This window comes from Heteronotia binoei, chromosome 2 (assembly GCF_032191835.1).
Source record: "Heteronotia binoei isolate CCM8104 ecotype False Entrance Well chromosome 2, APGP_CSIRO_Hbin_v1, whole genome shotgun sequence".
Classification (NCBI taxonomy): Eukaryota; Metazoa; Chordata; class Lepidosauria; order Squamata; family Gekkonidae; genus Heteronotia; species Heteronotia binoei.
Genome location: NC_083224.1, coordinates 37448886 through 37470983, shown reverse-complemented (window position 1 = coordinate 37470983; position 22098 = coordinate 37448886). Strand labels below are relative to the sequence as shown.

Here is a 22098-nt window from a genome sequence, read left to right as displayed (position 1 = left end):
TAACCACTTCACCACATTGATGTACACTTTAATCCAGGGGTGTCAAACATGTGGCCTGGGGGCCAAATCAGGCCCCTGGAGGGCTCCTATCAGGCTTCCAAGCCACTGGCTGTAATCTGCTTCCTTCTCCCTCTCTCTTGCTTCCTTCTGCATTGCAGCTTGCTTTGCCAGGCTTGGCTCAATTGCACAGAGCAAAACCTCTATTTTCTCTATTGGCTGAGGTTCCTCCCTTGGGGAGGAAGGGGGAGTAGGTTGCTTTGCCAGGCTCTCTCAATCACACAACAGAACTATTGAGTCAAGCCTCTTTTCCTTCTATTGGCTGAAGCTCCTCTCCCCCCGTTCCCCAGGGAAGGAAAGAAAGAGCCAAAGCTTTCTTTGCCCAGTTTCCTGGATCACACAGGAGAGATACAAAGAAAGCACCTTTAAGGCCAACAAGTGCTAATGTTTTAAGCAATGTTTTAAAAAAACCAAAAACCTTTGTGTTTGTCTTATCTGCAAGCTTTATTACGAGCTATGAGATTTGGTCCTAAATTGTGCTCTGTCTTACAAGCATTATATTTATCTCCCTGTGCTTTTCTCCGTGTTAATCCTGTCAATTCACCTGTTATATCCCTTTCCAGGGGTACATGCCAAGATTGCGCCTTGTCACCTCTGCTCTTCGCACTCACAATAGAGCCACTATCAGTTCTAATTAGAAATGATAATCTTATTAAGGGTATTCCTGTAGGGTGTTCTAATATAAAAATTAGTTTATTTGCAGATGACATGGTTCTTTTTATTTCAGATCCAATAGCTTCTCTCCCCAAACTTCATTTGCACCTTGAGTCCTTTGGTAGTGAAACAGGCCTTTGAATCAATCAAAATAAATCTACTCTTTATCCTATAAATCTGGATCCTGATGTTTCTTCATTCATTAAAGGGAAATATCATTATAGTTGGGTGAATACTAAGTGGAAGTATTTAGGTGTTTTTATTCCACTTTCAATGTCTGACTTATTAAAATTCAATCATAAGGAGCTTTCAAAAACTATTTCTGACCTTGTTGCACACTTTTGGAAATAGTTTTAATGGTTAAAATGATTCTCTTGCCCAAAATGATGTTTTATTTTCGCGCTCTTCCTATTGATCTCTTTTGAGAAAATGGCAAAAAGATATTAACAATTTTATTTGGCAAAATAAAAAACCCCGTATATGTTTTTCTACTTTACATTTATCCAATCAGGCAGGTGGTCTGACAGTTCCTGACGTTTGGAGGTATTATGAAGCCATTGTGTTAACCAATATAATTAAGTTCTACTGATCCTACTATGTTGCTGAATGGAAGACGATAGAAAACTTAGGTCTGTTGCACTATAGTTTTAGGAAAGCTCTTTGGAACAGTAATCGTAGATGTTTTACCTCTTCCTCTAACCCTTTTTTAAAAGCTTTGTTTAGGGTATGGAATAGATGCTCAGCTAGGATTGCCCCTCCTACTTCATTACTAGTGGAGTTTACAAATTACTCGCCTTTTATACCAGGTACTATCGTCAATTCATTTAGTATGTGGCGTAAATCTAATCTCATCAGATTTTTAGACATTATGTCACATGGACGTCTAAAGCCTAAAATCTCACTTGATCGTATATCCACTGCTGCTTTGCCGTGGATGGAATACTTACAAGTACAAAGCTTCTTAGCCCGTTATTCCTTTAAACCTGCGTTGAGGGCAAAATTTTCGGACTTTGAACATCTTTTGTGTACCGAGGACAATCAGATCAAAGGTCTGATCTCAAAAGTTTATAATTTGCTTCTTAATAGGGACTATTATACTAATTCATCTTGTAGGAATGCATGGCAATCAGAATTATCTTGTAGTTTTGATGACACAGATTGGCTCAGCATTTGGCAATCCCCTTCTCTTAAATCGAGATCAATGAATATTAAATTAAAGGAATATAAAATGTTAGCTAGGTGATACCTAACACCGGTACGTTTGTCTCATCTTTTCCCATCTAGTTTCCCCCTCTGTTGGAAGGGGTGTGGCAATCGTGGCACATACCTTCACTGCTGGTGGTTGTGTCCATTGATTAGGCCTTTTTGGTCTTTAATTCAGTCAAAGGTTTTATTGTTAATAGGCATTGTAATACCATCTGACTCTAAGGTTATCCTTTTAAATATTTGGGGGGATTTCCTCATTTCTAAATCACAAAGGGAATTTATTTCCCTATTATTCATTACTGCCAAATATGCTATAGCTTTAACTTAGAAAAAACCTGAGTCTCCCTCTATCCAAACTTGGGCTTCTAAACTTTGGGAATATTTTATTTTAGATAAATTAGTTAGTTTTCAATCCCATTATGGGTCTAAATCTTCTCCTTCTATGTTGCATAAATGGGAAGCTTTTTTGAAAAGGAATTTTGGTTCCTGCCTTCACACTTCAACGTTACAACAAGATGAATATCTTTCATTAATAACCTCGCATTGATTGTTTTCATAAATGAAGCCTTGAATCTTATGTATCTATATGTGTGTGTGTGTGTGTATTGTATTTGAGTTTATTGTAACTGGTCCTCATTAATTTTTCTATTTAGTTATTTAGTTTAGATTTGCAAAGTACCTTAGGTAGTGGAGTGCAGTATTATTATTATTAGTAATATTTTTGGTAATATTATGTTTATAGCAATGTTCTTTTAAGGCCTTTATTCAACCTTGTAACGTGACAGCCTAATCTCAGGATTAAAATCTTCTCATTGTTTCCGTTTTGCTTACCATTACTTATCGTCATTCAATTTTATATTACTTGCTTATGAAAGTTTCAATAAAATCCCTTTTAAAATGTAAAAAAAAAAGTGTTTGTCTGTGTCCTTTATAAAGTTTATATCTCTGCTACCTAATCTTAAATAAGTACATACAAGGCCTGGCCTGACAAGGTCTCATTTATGTCAGATTCATCCCTCATAACAAATGAGTCCAGCATCCCTGTTCTAATCTTTTTTTTGGGGGGGGGTCATTTGTGTCTGTATTTTATGTCATTTTGGCTGGACCTAACAAAAGGTATAATGTGGCTGTTTTTATTTGACTCCCTTGTTTATATCACGAATGAAGCATGGCACGAATCAATGTTTCCTCTAAGCTGCAGAGTCTTGTAAGCAAAAATTCTACTTTGTGAGTTACTGGTATTAAAGTTGTGAACTACTGGCATTAAAGTTGAGAGCTACTGCATAAATTATTGTGCTCTGGAGCCATTTTTCCTGAGCTAAGACAAATATGTGTGAGCTGGAGGCTAAAAATCTGTGAGCTAGCTCACGCTAACTCAGCTTAGAGGGAACACTGGGCACGATCCCTACTACCTAGAGTTGCCAACTTCCAGGTGGTTCCTGGAACTATAACCAATCTCCAGACTAACAGAGATCACTTCCCAAAATTATAACTGATCTCCAGACTACAGGAATCAGTTCCCCTGAAGAAATGGCTGACCATGCTGAGGCTATGGCACTGGACCATGCTGAGGCCCTTCCCTTCCCCAAGCCCCACCCTCTCCCGGATCCATACCCAAAGACTCCAGGTATTTTCCAGCACAGACCTGGCAACCCTTACCCTACTCCTCCCCATCCGCTTGCTTATATGACTACGAATCCCCCCGGTTAGACGACAGGGTTGCCAAATCCAATTCAATAAATATCTGCAGACTTTGGGGGTGGAGTCAGGAGACTTTGGGGTGGAGTCAGGACATACTGCAGTGGAGCCAGGAGAAAAGATGTGACAAGCATAACTGAACTCCAAAGGGAGTTCTGGCCATCACACCTGCTAAAGGGACTGCACACCTTTTAAATGTCTTCCCTTCATTGAAAATAATGAAGGATAGGGGCAACTTCTTTGGGGGCTCATAAAATTGGATCCCCTGGTCCAATCTTTTTGAATCTTGGAGGATGTTTTGAGGAGAGGCACCAGATGCTATGCTGAAAATTTGGTGCCTCTACCTCAAACAATAGCCCCCCCCACGAGCCCCATATACCCATGGATCAATTCTCCATTATCCCCTATGGGAATCGGTCTCTATAAGGAATAATGGAGTGCCCAGCAGACATTTCCCCTCCCCCTGCTTTCTGATGACCTTGAAGCAGGGGGAAGGCCTCCAAATTGGGGAATCCCCTGCCCCCGCCTGGGTATTGGCAACCCTATAAAGCAAGTCTGTTGCAGTTCCCAAAGGGGGGGAGGAGAAATGAAATACACACTTTGCACGCGCTCAGAAGAACTCTCCTGCTAGTTATTCCGCTGGTGTCAAAAGCACCTACACCCCCCCCCCCCTTCTTTCTCCGAGTGGTTTCAACGCCCCCTTTTCGGAAGAGCAGCCTAGCTCCGCCCGCCGCGATTCGCTTCGCTCCCCTCGCTTCTCCCTTCTGAGCGGAGGCTGGGCTTCCCTTCCCCGCCTCAGCTCGGAGGCCGTCCCGGAAGGCGTGTGGGCCGGGCAGGCTGCGTCGCTTCCCGTGGGCTGGGGAAGGGAAAGAGGAGGAAGGCGCAAGGAAAGGGGAGGTGCTGTCGGTGGCTCAGAGCAGGCAGCAGGAGCCGCGGCGGCGGCGGCGCTCCCGGGGAAGAGCTGCTGCGGGGGTCGCAGTGGCCGAGACTGGGGACGGGGGCGGCCAGGCCCGGCCTTGGGCCCCCCGCGCCATGGAGATAGAAAAGGAGTTCCACCGGCTCGACCAGGCCGACAGCTGGGCCGCCATCTACCAGGTGAGGAGAAGGAAGCCGAGGCGGCGGCACCCGGGCGGGCCCTGGAGGGCGAGCGAATGCAGCCAGCCTGACTGGCAGCTGCTGCTGCTGCTTCCCGCATTGTCCAGCCTCTCTCGGGAGAGGGACCCTTCCCTTCTGGCGGCGGCGGCTGCTCCCCTCAGGCAGGCGGCCCAAGCTTAGCCCTCCTCTTGCCTCCCCGCTGAGTTTCTTGCCGTGGGGACGGCTGAGCTCTGGTCCTTGGTCTTTGTGCTCGGCCGCCGCCACCCCCAGGCTCCAGCTCAAAAGCGGCTTCAGTCTGGGGTGCGGGGAAGGAGACCTCCGCTCCCTCCGCGGTGCGCTTCTTCCACCTCTCTTGTATACAAAGCTGTGGGGCCTGGCATGTGCTTTCGGTTTGTAGAAGATGCATCGTGTTAAAAATAGCGTTTGGGGGGTTGTTTGGTTTTTGTTTTTGTTTTTTTTTAAAAATCCAAACAGGAAAGATGCCTGTTTTTTATTAGGTTCTTTTCGCAGGTCCACTCTCAGCAGAAAATAAAGGGTCTTCAGGAGAACCCTGCCTCGTGCCCTCTCTTGGGAAGCAGCCCTGTTACAGTGAATTGAGTGTACATCTGTTTCTAAGAAAGTGAAATAAAACCAGGGACCAGTACCTGGAGAAATGTGGGCTTTCAGTTGTGCTTTCAGCCATACTTCCGTGCAGCGTAGCTTAAGAATTACCCAGTGTGCCTACAAAGAAAAAAAAGAACACGTGTACACTATACACAGATTGTATGCACATTTGCTCTCATGTGTGTGGGGCTTCTGCTGTTTTGCCTTTATCCACCCCTCTGGGTGAAATTCGGCTTCAGTTCTCTAGACTTTTTCTTTATATGGGAATCCTAGGGCTAGTGAGTCTTGGATGGCTCTCACCATCCTTGTGTGCAGTTTGCTTGGGGTAACTCCTCCATTAGTGCTTCTCTAATTAATAGCTTTCTGCACAGAGCCCTGGAGCAGGTTTATAATGATCAGTGTGCTTATCCCTTCACTCTGCTTGGGGAAACAATAATCCTCCTAATAATCCCTTTCTGGCAATTTTTCCCCCCTGCTGATGGTAGAGAGAGCTCCCCATTTGGTCTGTTTCTGTACTATGCTTTTCTCCACTGAATAGCATGTTCTGTGTCTTTTCTGAAGCTGACTCTCCCACCAGTCTGCAACTGCTAAAGAGATCTGTTGGGGATTGCTAGATATTATTTCCAAGCGCTTCCGTTCCACAGACATCTTTATGTGGTATCTTCCTACTTCACTGAGCATTTTTTTTCTCCTTCCGGGGGGATAGAAAATTACAACCTGATATCTGAATAATCTTAATATTTTGAAAAATTATTTCTGACAGGTGTGGATATAATCCTGTAAGTGGGTTTTCTTTTCAGTAGGGATTCTGTCAGTCATTATAATTTTGACATTTTAAAAAAAGATTATTTCTCTGAAGGTACCAGTATTCATATGAAGTTGAAGAAAGATTTTTTTTTTCCTCCTTTGCTTGTATATTCAATAAGTGTCCTGGGCTGTATTCCCCTCCAAATAAGCTACATGTGATAGAAGGTAGCATACAAAAACACATATCTAGCCTGATACAAAGAGATAAGGTGGGCTGGTTCTACGATTTAATTTTATATCTTTTAGCATTGTGTGACCTGTTTTACTGTTCTGCTGCCTCAGGGTTTTTTTGTGAATAGACAAGGGGGAGTTGACAGGGTTGGTACATACTCCAGTCCTCTAATGGTCTCTTTTTGGCTTGGAGTTTTATAAACTCCATTTTAATGGATATTGATGGGTTTTTAGTTCATATGCTGCCAGGCTAAATCAATATTTGATATTGGGCTTTGCCGCTATTCACTCTGTGGGGAAGGTGAATGAATTTACCCCTTGCCGTGGGGATTTTAGGGAATGGAAAACTTGCAAAATCAATTTTTTTTTTGCCTTCAGTCATATTATGAAGGACTGAGGAAAACCTTTTGTGAAACTGGTTCAATAGGGAAGTGCTTACTTGATTCAAATTAAGGCTGCATAAAGACCCAGAACATGGTTTTTACTAGGCTACATAGCCTATCTGAATATAGGATTGGGGTGTATAATTGGAGTTGAAATTGGGGATTGCAGAGGGACAGAGAAGGTTCAGCTGTCCCCCCCTTCCCCCCTCCTGCTTTTCACTTCAGAATTTGGTGTTGAGCCATATATGGGTGGGGGAGGTTGTTGGGGGGGGTTGCTAATTCTTGAAACAGATTGTACTGGAAAAAATACTCAGAATGTGACTTTGCATAACATATTAGGCTGGTGTGGCTAAACTGTATGCTAATTTTCAGATGGTGAATCATATTAGCAAAAGTTAAGAAACTGGGTAAAGCCAGCTGCTTTCCTTTTTATATTTTTATACCATGAGCTTTGTGCCATATTGCTCCTTAATGCTCTCTGAGAGGTCTAATATTATTAAAAGGCTCAGTAGGTGTTTTTAGGAATACAGTGCAGGCCTTAGTCTCTTTAAAATGTATGTATTTTAAACTCTGGTTCAGCTCTGGACAGTAACACACCTGGGTGTCATTTGGCTTGAATGTCTGGTATTTTAGTATATCATGTACCTGAAGACTGTTTTAGCTCTCACCATTGCCAGATGAAGGCTTAGCTTCGCAGTTGTAACACTACCCTTCCTTTTAATTAATCAACAAACATCAAAACTATATGTGTTCAGATTTACATAGCCCTTTAGTTGGGCTGTGTACAGGTTACACTCATTGTATTGGTTTTGGATGGCATAGTGGTATGCTTGGGACAGCTTGCCCGTTCCCCTCTGCATGCTTTCTTTCATCAAGCCAGTTTTCTGTTTTGCCTTCATTTTGCTCCTGAGAAACTGCTTGTAGCTTCCTTTTCCTTGTGTCCTCTCTAGCAATAGGTCATCCCTCGTTTTTTTTCTCATATCTATCGACTTTGTCCTGCCCATCTTAAGATTTTCCAAGTGGATTTTCTGGGCGTACGCAGTCATAACCTGTGGAAATCTCTGTGCTGATCCCTGCTAGTTCAGACATGGCAGTGTGAAGACTTGGCATGACATCATGTCATTCTGCAAAAAGGACTGTTACACAAAAATCCACTTCAGTTAACCTCTTTTCCCCCCTGTTTCTGGTTTATTACCAAAACATAAACCAGCATGGGAATTGTTGGGCCGGGCCATATTGGGCCAGGCCAAGCCATATTGGACCTGGCCATGTGTACCTTTTTAAGATTAGGCAGCAGAGATATAAACTGTATAAAAAACACAGACAAATACAATTAAAGGATTTTTTTTTTAAAAAAACAAAACCTTAAAACATTAGCACTCATTGGTCTTAAAGGTGCTTTCTGTGTAGCTCTCTCATGGGATCCAGGGAACTGGGCAAAGGAAGCTCCTTTCTTCTCCAGGGGATGAGGAGGGGGAGGAGCCTCAGCCAATAGAAGGAAGAAAGGCTTGACTTAGTAGCTCTGCTGTACCGTTGAGAGAGCCTGACAAAGCAAGCTATCCCTCCTCTCCTCGGCTAATGGAGAAAATAGAGGTTTTGCTCTGCAGTGTCTGCAACTGTGCAAGTCTTGCAAAGCAAACTGTTATGCAGAAGGAAGCAAGAGACAGAGAAGGAAGCAGATGACAGCCAGTTGCTCAAGGGCCTTATAGGAGCCTTCTGGGGGCCTGATTTGGCCCTCGAGACATATGTTTGATACTATGCTAGATGTTAGATACAGTGACATTTTCTGGTGATTCTTTTGCTTTGCTGTTGGAAATCATAAAAAACCTGACACTGGTTTCTGTAGTTGAAGGCCTATAATGATAATTATTACACAGCTTGGAGCATAGTGCAGGCCTTATGCCCTTGCAGAACTTCAAATGGAGCTTTTCATGTTAGCTAGTCAAGTCATTGGGGGTCCTGGAGTATGTGTTTATAACCTTTAATTTAAAGCTCGGGTAAGGAGTGCTTAAAGTAGACTTGCAAGCATGTCCACAAAAGCTTCAAGCCTACACAAACTCACCTTCCCACGTATCTGTCATTGATGTGTGGCAAGTCAGGGGTTAGAAAAGAACAAGCCGTCTTCCTGTTTGCAAAAGCTTTCTACCTTGTCGCCTGTTGGTGATTCTTATTTGCCATAGGATAGAAGGTAAGCTTACAAGCTTCCAGCTGCCTTTAGTGAGGCCATCACTTTCCCATCATGCCTGAATCCAGCAGAGCCTCACCCCAGCCTTCAGCTGACTTAGAAACAGAACAAGTACCCATCCCTTATGCCTGGATTACTCAGATGAGACTTCTCTCCCACAGAACACTTCTATTTAATTTTAATGTGTTTTCTGTTAGTTTTTTAAGAAATTATTATTTTTAAGACCTGCTTTGGCAGTTAGTTTTGATGTAAAGGCAGGATAAAAATACAAATAAGGGCAAGTTGTAGCTGTCTATAGAGGCACCCTGAGCCCTGCTTGCAGGGAAGGGCAGCCTAAAAATTTAAATAAATAAATGGCCATCTCGGTTCTGGGCATTGGAAGCAGCCAGTCTTTGATATCAAACTGATACCTAGATTCATGATTGGCAGGGATAGCTCCAACATTTTATCTTATTTTATCTACATCCCACCTTTCTCCATTCATACTCTCGAAGCTGCTTGTAAAGAACTTAAGTTTTTATTCCTTTCTGGTTCTAACATAGGTGAACTACAGTTGACCAATAACAGCAGTAATTTTGCAAAACAATGAAAATTGAGTATTTTGAGGAACAGTGTAAAGAACAAAAAAAACCTGATTTTTTTCTGAGAAGGATAACATATTCATTTCGTATTCCTATTACATGGTGTGACAGGAATGAATATGACATAGAGTTCTCAGTGGCAGTACTTTGGCATTTGGGTGCCAGATGGTTAGCCACAAATTCTCCAGGGCATCAGAGTTTGGGAAGGATGCCTGGGACAAAAGCAAAGAAACCAGTCTGTTTTCCAGGCTGTACCAGTGTCTTGAAAAAATTCTTAAGTGGTGTACCACTTTTCTTAAGGCAACTGGGGTCTCGTTTTTGGAAACTACATATAGGCTGTGATCACACACACACACACACACACTCACAAAATAATGCACTTTCAATCCACTTTCAATGCACTTTCCTACTGGATTTTGCCAGTTCACACAGTAAAATCCAGTTAGAAAGTGCATTGAAAGTGGATTGAAAGTCCATTATTTAGTGTGTGTGATCTTATAGGAAAAGATTCATGTGATGCTGCCCTTTGATAGGAAAAAAATACTTAAATACTAGCATGGCATAGTGAAGGCTAGCCTAAGACCCTTCTCCCTGATATTTAGTTTTTGGTGTTTAGCACCAAAGTCTTTCTAGAATGACAGCAACTCTTCCTGAATTGTATACTTAATACACCAATGAAATGGGCGCAATGATATGTGATGCACTGGCCAACCATAGTAATGGCGTACACAGATTAGAAAATCAGTATCTCAGGGGTTGATGATTGACATGCTCAGTACACAAATATCTGTAGTATTTCTTTAGGAATGAAGAGAATTCACTCCAGGTAGAAAAGGTGTTGAGCAATAACTGGCAGATAGGGGAACTTTAAAGTTTGACCTGGCCTTTTATGTAGGTATTTAAATATTTTTATCTGGGGGGAGAGAGGGAATGGGAAATATATGAAGACAGCTTCCAATCATAGTAGCAGGGGAAATATTAGTATATAGAGAGGCAGGGAGCTTGTGATCCATGTGAAACCAACAAGGATCTTAGAATCCTGAGCAATCATTTTGTCTTTCAAGCATCACAATGGCAAAGATAATTTTGAATATAGAAGTCCTATGGAATGTGAAGTAATACTGTTGTAAGTTATAATCACCTAAAATGTTTTTGAAAGAGCTGGTGGTGATCTTTACAGGGTGTTATGTAGAAGTTCTCAGATGTGAAAAGTATGTCTGGCACCTTTTAATGCTGAAAGGCTTGATTATGGTTTTAAAATGTTGAAATGCTGACTGATATTACGCTAACTTCTTTTCTGGGCACAGGTGTTGAAATATACCAAAATTCATTAAAGTGTAGGACAAAATAGACCATGAACAACACTTTACTCTTCTGATGTAGTTCTGGCAGGGATTTATTATGTGACTTACTCATACATGGGAAAGATCTATAATAGTAAGAGCAGGCCTTTTTGAAAAATAAGAGCTTGGATTCTATAGAAGATTAAAGGCACAGATTGTACAGCTGTAATTTTGTTTCTCATGGCCACAATTTTCTACTGGCCATCAGTGTTGGGTCCTGGAATGGGTATTTTTTTTTTCAATTGGAAACTAGCATTTTACTGAATGTGTTATTTGGAAACTTGTATCTCAAAAATCTTTGTGAGAATCTAGTGAAGGAGAGGGAGGTTTGGGACCCATTAATTTTGAAAGGAACCCTCTAATCTGCCTGTACGTTTTCCAGTGTTAATTTTAATGGGTTCTTATTTTTAAAATGAATTCATCATTTTTTGCTCAAAGCTAGGGTGACTCATCCTCTCCAAACTGAAATGCCACATGCAAATTTGTTCCTAAAAACTACAAAATGTTGAGAAGTATACTTAAACCTAGTACTTTGGCCAAATCTTTCTAGAATGACAGCAACTCTTCCTGAATTGTGTACTTAAAAACTCTCTTCCTTTCTGGCATCAATGTAACAACGAAATATACATTTGCATTGTTCGTCCATGGGAGAGGGACAGTGGCTCAGTGGTAGAGCATCTGCTTGGTAAGCAGAAGGTCCCAGGTTCAATCCCCGGCATCTCCAATTAAAAAGGGTCCAGGCAAATAGCCGTGAAAAACCTCAGCTTGAGACCCTGGAGAGCCGCTACTAGTCTGAGTAGACAATACTGATTTTGGTGGACTCAGGGTCTGATTCAGTATAGGGCAGCTTCATATGTTCATACTGTATGTTAAATACCTTTCCTCAAATGCTTGGGTTCTTTAATCAGTTTTGTAAAATCCTTATCATGTTACGTACCTAGATTTGTTTATAGGCTCTGACTTGGATAGACTGTATCTAAATTTGATTATAGGATCTGACCTAGCTAGCCTAATCCAACGGTCCCCAACCTTTCGGGCACCAGGGACCGATTTAATGGAAGACCATTTTTCCACGGACCAGGGGTAGGGGGGTATGATGGTTTCAGGATCATACAATTGTGCACTTATTTCTATTATTAGATTGTAATATATAATGAAATAATTATACAACTCGTGGCCTGGTTGCTAGCAGGCCACTGACCAGTTCATGGTCCGGGGGTTGGGGACTCCTGTCCTAATCTCATCAGTTCTTGGAAGCTAAGCAGAGTCATTCCTGGTCAGTATTTGGATAGGAGACCACCAAGGAAGTACAAGGTCACTGTGCAGAAACAGGCAATGCTTCTTAATTGTCTCTTATCTTGAAAACCCTATAAGTTGGCTTCAGTGACCGCAAAATATATAATTTGTTTAAATGAAGAGGGATTTTTATTATCTTGACTGCAAGCTATATGAAGTATTCTGCAAGTTATTAGATGTGTAGTGTGATGACACTGCATAATTTAAGAAATGAAGAAAAACCCAGCTGGATTGGACCAAAGATCTCTCTAGTTCGACAGTCTTTTTTCTGAGTTGATGTTCCTAGGAAGTTCAGAAGCAAGACATGGAGACTGTAGACCTCCCCTGTTAACCTGTCTCCAGCATCCAGAATGCTGCTAAATCTCAATATCTCATTTAGATATTGATAGAACCCTGAATTTGTCTGACTTTTTTTTTAAAAAAAGCCCCTTAAGCTAGCAGCTGTTGTCTCATGTTGATTTTGCATTTGTGTGAAGCACTTTCTTTTGTCTATTCTTAATGACTCCAAGTTCTGAGTTTGAGAAAGGAAGGGGTGGGTGGGAAATTTGTGTCTGTCTTTATAATTTTATTTTATTCCTTTTCAAAAATGACAGAACCCCACAGCCTTTTCTCACAGGGCGTTTTCGCACTCACGTTCAGCCGGCGCAACCCCCCTCTTCACCGCGCAGGATCTGCGCTGATTTCGCACTAAATGCCGCGGAGCAGCCGGAAGAGCCGGAAACTCCCGTCGCAAAAGCCGCGCAAACGGAAACTGCTTTTTGGCGGTTTACGTTTGAGCGGCTTTTGCGCCGGGAGTTTCCGGCGCAAAAGGCTGCTCCGCGGCATTTAGTGCGAAATCCGCGCAGATCCTGCGCGGTGAAGAGGAGGGTCGCGCCGGCTGAACGTGAGTGCGAAAACGCCCACAGAGAAATACTCCAGTTCTTCAGTCTCTTCACTTGACCTTACTCTGCACATTTTCCAGAATTGTGATATCTTTTTTTTTTTTTGAGATGTGATGCTGGATGAACAGCATTCAAAATGTTTATTGCAGTGGATTTTTTTTTAATGGTAACTTTATTATACTTTACATTTGTGTTCCTTTCCTATAAACACTGGATTTGCTTGATGCAGAGTCTTTGTAAATAGTTAGACTAGGGGAGCATAGCTGTCTCAGAGTCATCCAGCAAAGTTTATTGATGAGCAGAATATGCTAAGCTTTGTTTCTCGCACTTTAAAATTCTGTTTTATAATGTGCCTTTGAGTCCTTCTTACAGTATAACTTTTGTACATTTATTGATTTTATCCAGTGCTTACTGTAATTAGCACTGGATAAGCTGAAGGTCGCTGTTTGTTGTCAAGTAAATTCTGTGTTAGATTTCTAGGCACAGATACTCAGGAGGTTTCTGTTAAATCACAAAAAATATCAGCGGTAGGAAGCAGAATTGCAGGCCTTCCTGTATTTCCCTCCCCTCCCCCTATTTTTAACTGCACAGGGAAAGGAAAGAAATGTAGTTATTAAATCTGAATTCTTGTTGGTGGACTATATACAAAGTTAGAGAGAGTATTCAGACTATGTACATAGCTGTAGAGAGTATGCAATCAAGATAATTCATGCCATGGAGAATAGTATGTAGGGATGTGAAAGTTGGCAATAAAGAAAATTGGTTCATTTGAAATGTGGTGTTGGAGGAGAGTTTTACAAATACAATGACTGCCAAAAAAGACATATAAATGGGTCTTAGATCAAATCAATCCTAGAAGCTAAAATGACTAAATAAAGGCAATCTTATTTTGGTCACATGAGAAGACTGGACTGACTGGAAAAGACAATAATGCTAGGAAAAGTTGGAGGCAACAGGAAAAGAGGAAGACCCAACATGAGATGGATTGACTCAGGAAAGGAAGCCAAGGCCTTCGGTTTGCAAGACCTGAGTGAGGCTGTTAATGATAGGATGTTTGGAGGTCATTAATTCATAGAGTGGGTCACCATAAGTCAAAAGCAGATTGTTTGCCCCACTGGTGGACCTCCTGATGGTTTTGGCCATTGTGTTAGTGTTTGACTGGGTGGGCCATTGGCCTGATCCAGCATGGCTTCTCTTAACGTTCTTCTGATGGCATATAATGCATACAGAGTTTATTCCGTTTAGGCTGGGACTTCCACATGCTTCTGAGAATCTTTTGTCAAATGATAGATATCTCATTATCCTGTTGAATGAGGAGAGCTCAGTTCTTTTGTGCACTGGCTCTTTTTTTGCCAGAAGATATGAATGACAATATCTGCAAAATCCTGGAATATTGCAAAATGATACATGCTGAATGACTGGCAGCATATAGCCAGTGGTGACACCTTCAGACTTAACTAAGGATGGTATTATGAAAAATAGATCTACAGTGTTCTAGTTGTTGCTTCTATGAGAAGATTATATTCATTTCGATTTCTTACTAAAGTATTTATACCCCACCTTTCCTCTTAGGTGAAGACGACTTTTTAATGACATGGCTAGATTGTACAGTGTTAATGGAATGCAGTGATTTAACATAACTAATTGCCAGTGCCACTAGTGATAATCCATTGCTAACTCTTGTGTTATTGAATGGTTTATTCATAGCCATAAAATCATTACCAGAAATCAATGCCTTGGTCTTGTGACATGGCATTTGCCTCAAAAATTTTGATTAGGATATAATTAGTTGAAATTAATATCTTTCAGGGCTTGACTGTAAATGGGCAACAAGGTTTATTGAAGTCCTTATTGATTACCTTGTGGACTGTATGTATTCTATACTTATGCTATTTAAGCACTGGATTTTGTATGGGGGGGGGGAATTCAGCATCTTGGAATATCTCTGGTATAAATCCACCTTCCCCCCACACACACCTTTTAAGGCTGCAGAAATAATTTAAAATATATTGGTAGTGCTCAGTCTCAGCATTATAAGTGTGTTCTGAGCAGGATTTCCAACTGTTAACGAATGGGGCCTCCATGTTGTGCATAGCACTTTATCCCGCTCATGTTCAGATTTTTATTTACACTTATATCATCCTTTTACCCATATAAATCCTCAAAGCAATTTACAGGTTAGAATTTAAAATATATAATTAAAATACAGCCTGCTAAAATTCATCATACCATCAGACTGTTCAGTAAGAAGAGTTTGCAGAGATAAAGCACCAAAAGCTGTCTTGTTTGCATGTGAACACACACAAAGCTGTGTCATATGAACTTGGACCATTAGTCAGTCCAAGTCAATATTGTCTACTCTGGACATGAGTCTCCAGGTCTCCGGCAGAGGTCTTTCACACTGCCTGCTACCTGATCCTTTTTAAAAAGAGATGTTAGGCTTGAATCTGGGAACTTCTGCATGCCAGGCAGTTTGGATGACCTTCCAGAATGTCTTCAGTTCCGTTAAAAAAACATGTAGGGATGCTGTCACTGTCAGTTCCTGGAAGAGGAATTCCACAGTTTGTGGGTGATAGTTGAGAAAGTCTTCTGAGGGCCTCAGACTGATATCAGATCCCATGGATCACTTCCAGTGACCTTACATCTTAGGGTCATTGATACAGATAGAAGTGATTTTTCAGATAAAGCCAGCTTGAGCCCAGAAACAAAGCGGAAGCTAGTGTGTCTAAGGTAGTGTTAGGTTACACTGCATCCCAGTGAGAACTGTTGTAGCCACACTTCGTCCTACCGGTAGATTCTGAATGGCAGTTGCACATAAAGCATGTTACAGCAGTCTGAATATTACCAGAGTGGGTATGGCTGTCTTATAGTCTGGAACCAGTACTAATTGTAGTCCAGGACCTTGGACTAGTTATATACTCTTAAAGTTTACTCTTTCAGCATAATGTGACTCACAGGGTTTGTTTGAATAATTTGGGATAAACCTCAATTGCTGTTTGCATAGGGGTGTAGGGTGCAACTGAAATAAATAAAATAACAAAAGCAAGATTAAAAATAAAAGTATGAGTCCAGGGGTACCTTTAAGTCCAACAAAGTTTTATTCACTGTGTGAGCGTTCTTGTGCACACTGTACTCATACTTTGTTCTACTTCTTCAGACCAATACGGCTACCCACCTGAATCTAAAAGCAAAATAAATCAGTGCAGTCAGATTAATATGCTTAATCTATATGCTTAGTATAACTCAGCTTTTCTTGGCATATATTTTGAATACCTTGGCATAGAATTTTATTTTCAAGCACACTATATATGCAGCTTCGAGTACATTGGCCCTCTTAGTTATATTAAGTTGCATGTCTTCCACCAGCCCTTCTGTGTTGAAACAGTTGCCTGGGATTTGTAGCTATATACAGGGATTTACCCTTCAACTGTGGCATATATACAACAGGTGCATTGTAATGTACATCAAAATACAGAAAAAAAATTCTCCACCCCATTTAATGGTGAATGAATGCTGCATTGCTGCAGGTTTTAAAGTCGATAAGCATTTAAAAAGGTAAATTTATCAGATCTGAGAGATGTGAGAGAGCTAATATCTTCTTGCTTCCCTCTTATTTTTAAAAGCTACTCTCAGCATTCTGTCTCTCCTGGAACATTTTCAGTATCATTTTTTTCCTTTCGTTTAATGCACAAGATTACATACTTTTGCCTACCTAAAAAGCACCCTTAGTAGATAGACACCCCCCACATGACCCCTACCCCGGCATGCACATGTGTTGTCTGTGGATGGGACTATTGCATGGCTTTCAGTAGTCAAACAAGGACTCAACATTTTGTTGCTGGATTTAATGACCAAGAATTGATTTTGGTTTTAGTGTTGCTTCTAAATCCAGTGGACTTACAATTAACTTACCTCACCTTGGTTCCCTACCTAAAGTATCTTGAGATGGTTGATTCTTGCAAAGGAGTCCCATAGTAAAATTATGCACAGAGAAATATGTCATTTTCTTAGTGCATGGTAATAAAATTAATTAGTGGTGAACTCTGTGATGCTGTAAATGCCAAACATGGAAGACAGCTTAGTTTTTTAAAATCCATTTTAAATTCATATAGGAATTTTTTTAAAAAAAATCATTTTTGAATGTTAGCCTCACACTTAATTGGAATCTCTATATCCTATGCACGCTTCTGACCGCTGTTGTTAATTATTAATAAAACTTGAATAGGTGATAATTTGTATTAGGAAAAGAGTTGTAGCGTTATCCAGTCAACAGAGAAGAGTCAATTTAGGGAGTAGATGTGACCGTGGGCAGACAGTCAATAGTGCAGCATTTGCTTGTTCAGCAAAAATCTCTTAAATATTAGTAGACTAAGAGAATTTCAGAGGGTAGCCATGTTGGTCTGCAGTAGAACAGCTAGCAGGGTTGTCAGGTCTGTGTTGGAAAACCTGGAGATTTGGGGGGTGGATCCAGGAGAGGGCAGAGTTTGGGGAGGGGAGGGGCCTTAGCATGAGACAGTGCCATAGACTCTACCCTTCAAAGCAGCCATGTTCTCCAGGGGAGCAACTCTGCCAGCTGGAGATCAGTTGTGAAAGCAAGAGATCTCCAGGCCCCACCTAGAGGCTGGCAACCCTAGCAGCTAGATTGGAGTCCTACAACACCTTAAAGACAAACAAGATTTTCAGGATATAAGCTGACAAAGGGAGCTTTGCATCTTGAATGCTTATATCCTGAAAATCTGGTTTTCCTCTAAGGTACTACTGCAGGGGTGTTGAACTCATGAGGGCCAGATCTGACATAAATGAGACCTTGTTGGGCTGGGCCATGTCGGGTTGGGCCGGGCCATTTCGGGCCAGGTCATGTGTGTTCCTATTTAAGATAAGGTAGTAGAGATATAAACTTCATAAAGGACACAAACACAATTTAAAAACTTAAAACATGCTTAAAACGTTAGTACTTGTTGGTCTTAAAGGTGCTTTCTTTGTATTTCTCCCATGGGATCCAGAGAACTGGGCAAAAGAAGCTGTGGCTCTTTCCCCTTACCCAGGGGAGCAGCGGGGGGAGGAGTCTCAGCCAATAGAAGGTAGAGAGGCTTGCCTCAGTAGCTCTGTTGTGCAATTGAGAGAGCCTGGCGAAGCAAGCTATTTCTCTCAACTTCCTCCCCAAGGAAGGATCCTCAACCAATGGAGAAAACAGGCTTTGCTCTGAACTTAAGTGTATAACCTCGGCGGGAGTCTAGTAACGGAGGGAGGGGGGATTGGAAAATATCATATGGGTTAGAGATAGTAATGATATAAAATGAGAAAACAGGCTTTGCTCTGTAGCTCCTGTGCAATTGAGCAAGCCTGGGAAGGCAAACTGTGATGCAGAAGGAAGCAGATGACAGCCAGTTGCTCGGGGGTCTGTTAGGAGCCCTCTGGGCGACTGATTCGGCCCCTGGACAACATGTTTGACACCCCTTTATTACTGTAATCAAGTCTAGCTGGAGGAAGGAAGAAATCTTAAGAGGTCTACTCAGAAATCAGACCCATTTTATTTGAGGAGGCTTACTCCCAGTAAAGTATTCTTAGGTTTGTAGCCTAACAGTTCCATCCTATGCGCCGTCATGCGCAGAGTTACTCCAGGAATAACCATGTACAGGATTGCACTGTATTTGGTTGTCCAACCTTCTGAAAACGAGTATATTACTGAATGCAATGAATTTATGGTAGCGTAAATAAGGATATGAAGATCATGTCTTTATTTTCCCATACAAGGGGTTTATTTAAAACATTTTAAAATATTTTTCTAGACTTGCCATGAAAATAATTAACTTGGTGTTAATGTGCCTGTTGCATTGTGTCTTTCTAGTAATCTGGAGATAAGCACTTCATTAGACCAAATGCTATGCTAAACTGGTAACGCAAAGTGAATTGGGCTAGGCATAATCATGCTCAAGTTTTCTTTTAGGACTGCGAGATTCATTTTTTACCAAAATATGTTCAATAAACAGAGACCTACTGTGTAAGAGATAATGAGAAGCCTTACTCTTGTGTTTGTATAAACATTTCAAAATTGGTTTAGCCTTAGAGCTTGAAACTATTAAATACTACAGTACAAATACAATTGTCAGTACTCTGTGTGTAATACATGGCATTGCCATATGATACTTAAAAGGAACAAAGTCTTGTACAATTGTTACACCAGTCCTGATTTCCGAACAAGGTTGGTGGATCATGTGCCATCAGGATGACTGGACCTCTCATGTCGAGAGGCTGCGTATTTGCACAAAGCTAGCCAGTGAGTTTGTGGCTGCCCACAGATTTGAACCCATCCCATATTCTGTCATTTTAGACAACATTGACTTTTCATAATTTGTTATTTCTATGCCACTTTTCCTTAGTGCTGAAAACAGTTTACAGTAAAGCAAGCAAATTGTATTCCCACCCCCCTCTTCCCCTGCATCCCAGGGTTAGTACGCCATTGCTGATTGATTACTTTAGTTTCTCCTTCCTGGACAAGAGGTCTGTTAATGTTCTGACAGCTTACAGGGAGGAGGCAGGTGCTTCTCAGCTTCTGAGAGTAAATACAATTTATGTGGGAACAATTACTAATTTGCTGTATTTCAGTGGATGACAAAAAAGTTACTGGTGGACATGCCCAGTAGCTTACACTTCCCAGTACCACCTCCAAGCTGGTTCTCAAAACATTGTTCTTACCTGATTGTGTAGGTGTAAAACTTCAATTATTTTCCAAATAGCTTGCCCATGCTATTTATTATAACTGATGAGAAGTGCACTATACTGTCATCCTTTACTTACAGGAATTGAATGCTGAGTAATTACCCTACACATTTGCAGTTCTCCGAGGGGCGGCGCAGGGGGGCGAATCACTTATCGAGATTAGATGGTAAAACCAGTGCTGAATAAATCTATGCTTGCTTTTAAACACAAGAGAGGAAGTAATAGCCATTTGCCCTAATATGGAGAGGGCAGTCTTTGCTGAGAGTTAAAGTGGCAGTGCATGCATGCATTTTCACTGACAAACAGATCTGTGGATCAGGGTCACATTTCCCTAGTCTTCAAGAATAAGAACAACTTGTCTCACAAGGTGAGTCTGAGGACAAATCGGATGATATAATGTAAAGTATATTGGAATCAAAGTGCCTTGGTTGGTAGTGTAATATGATTCAGGCTTGGCTGTTAATAGCACTGACTTAACTATGACCAGAAACACTAGTTGACACCAGTGAAGTGGGGTGGGGAATCTTCACCAGCCCTTGGAAGAGCTTCCATTTCTACAAATCATAATGCTGTGAAACAAATCCCAAATGAAAACTGTTTTTAGCTTCCGTTTCACTTCAGTTTAGCAGTCACACAGAGCAATAGCTTGCTTCTTCTGTTGAGCTGGTCAGAGACTGTATAAAAATGTGTCTCCTGTATAACTCATTGGTGGAATCTCCTTTAGCAAGAGAATGTAGTTAAAAGTGGGTCATTTTTCTCTATCAGAACTAAGGATTGATGTGAGTGCTTCTGCAGACACTGAGACTGATTTTGCACTAACCTTGTTCCGCGGCAGGCTTCCCTTTTTCTCTGGAGCAAGCTAGTGATTTCACGCAAGCTGCTCTGCACCACCATTTTTAGTTGTGGCACCCCCCAATTTGATGCGTGGCAACGTAAACGTGTTTTTTCAGGTTTACATTGCCGCACGTCAAATTGGGGGTTGCCAGAACGAAAAATGGTGGCGTGGAGAAGCTTGTGCGAAATAGCTAAGCTTGCTCCGGAGAAAAAGGGAAGCCTGCTGTGGAGCAAGTTTAGTGTGAAATCAGTCTGAAACTCAAGTTTTCCCCAGTGCCCTTATTGAGAGAGGGTTAAACTTTGTTGAAGAAGGTGAATGACCAACAGAGGCATAGGGTAATCATGGGTGGGATTGCCTTTTCCAGCTTGGGAGATTCCTGGAATGCAGGGGTGGTGTCTGGGGAGGGAAGAGATTTTTTTCAGGGAGGGAATGTACCCTCCAAAGCTGCCGTTTTCTCCAGGGGAATGGAACTCTGTAATTGGAAGAAAAGTTGTAATTCCTGGAAAGCTCCAAGCTCTGCCTTAAGGTTGGTGACTCTCTCTTCAGAGTCAAAATGAACATGTCAGTTTCAGTGCTTTCATTTGCAATGAATCAAACCAGTGAGCAAATGCAAGCTATTGTATATGTTTAAGCTTTTACAGTTGTTCTGATAAAAGTAATTTTATATAACAGCGCAACCACTTGGATTGGTCTTAATTTTTCCCCTTATCAAAGGTTCAGATATTTTTTAAAAATTTGACTGTTTTAGTCACTGTTCACCCGAAGAGTCTCGTGGCAACTTACAGCATTAAAACCATATAAATAAGGAAAGAACCATGTAATAACAATATTAAATATTAAACTTTTAAAATATGTGGCTAGGGCTGTATCATTCATAAAAACAGCCAAAATCTGTGGGTTATCCTCTAAAGGATAGCTATCATAAAATAGTTGTGACTCTTCAAAGTTTCAAGATATTAATACAACCTATAACATTTTTGTATTTCTAAAGTTTTCTTTGCTAAATATAAGAATCAAATACATTGACCAAATAAATCACAGTCTATTTATGGTTTTAGAAAATTTCCAGGAATTTTTTTCCAGTTCATAACTCCAGAAAACCCACATCACTGCTTGACCCACATTCATTCCTTGCCCACAGGTGTTCCACACAGTGACTTCTCTGTATTGGTTTTGTCAATCCCTTTGCTTTAGATAAAAATATGGAGCACAGGTCCATCAGTGGCTATTAGCCACAGTGTGTGTGTATATATATAAAAAATTTTGCCACTGTGTGACACAGAGTGTTGGACTGGATGGGCCGTTGGCCTGATCCAACATGGCTTCTCTTATGTTCTTATGCTTGGAACAAATTACTTGCCATGGGTTCTGCAAGGCTTGTTCATGTGAAATGTGGTCAGTGAGTGACTTGCTTGTGTAAGTTTCCAAATATTCTGCTGCAAAATTTAATTGAATGTTCCCTGCCGTTTACAAAGAAAAACAAAGCCTAATTAGTTCTTTCTGTTTCTGTTACCATAAATTCAAATAAAAATAGTGATTTGAGAAACCTAAAGAAGCACTACAAAACATTAAGGAAGAGGCCA

At 41.1% G+C, this 22098-nt stretch overlaps 1 protein-coding gene across 1 annotated transcript in view; it reads left to right on the top strand.

Moving 5' to 3' along the window:
• Window positions 1–4509: 4509 nt before the first annotated feature.
• PTPN1 (protein tyrosine phosphatase non-receptor type 1) overlaps window positions 4510–22098 on the top strand; it is a 99476-nt gene continuing 81887 nt past the window's right edge. Inside the window, exon 1 of the mRNA XM_060230800.1 lies at window positions 4510–4710. Within this exon, the coding sequence (XP_060086783.1) occupies window positions 4648–4710 (63 nt within the window). The 5' untranslated portion in view covers window positions 4510–4647. The remainder of the gene's footprint in view (window positions 4711–22098) is intronic.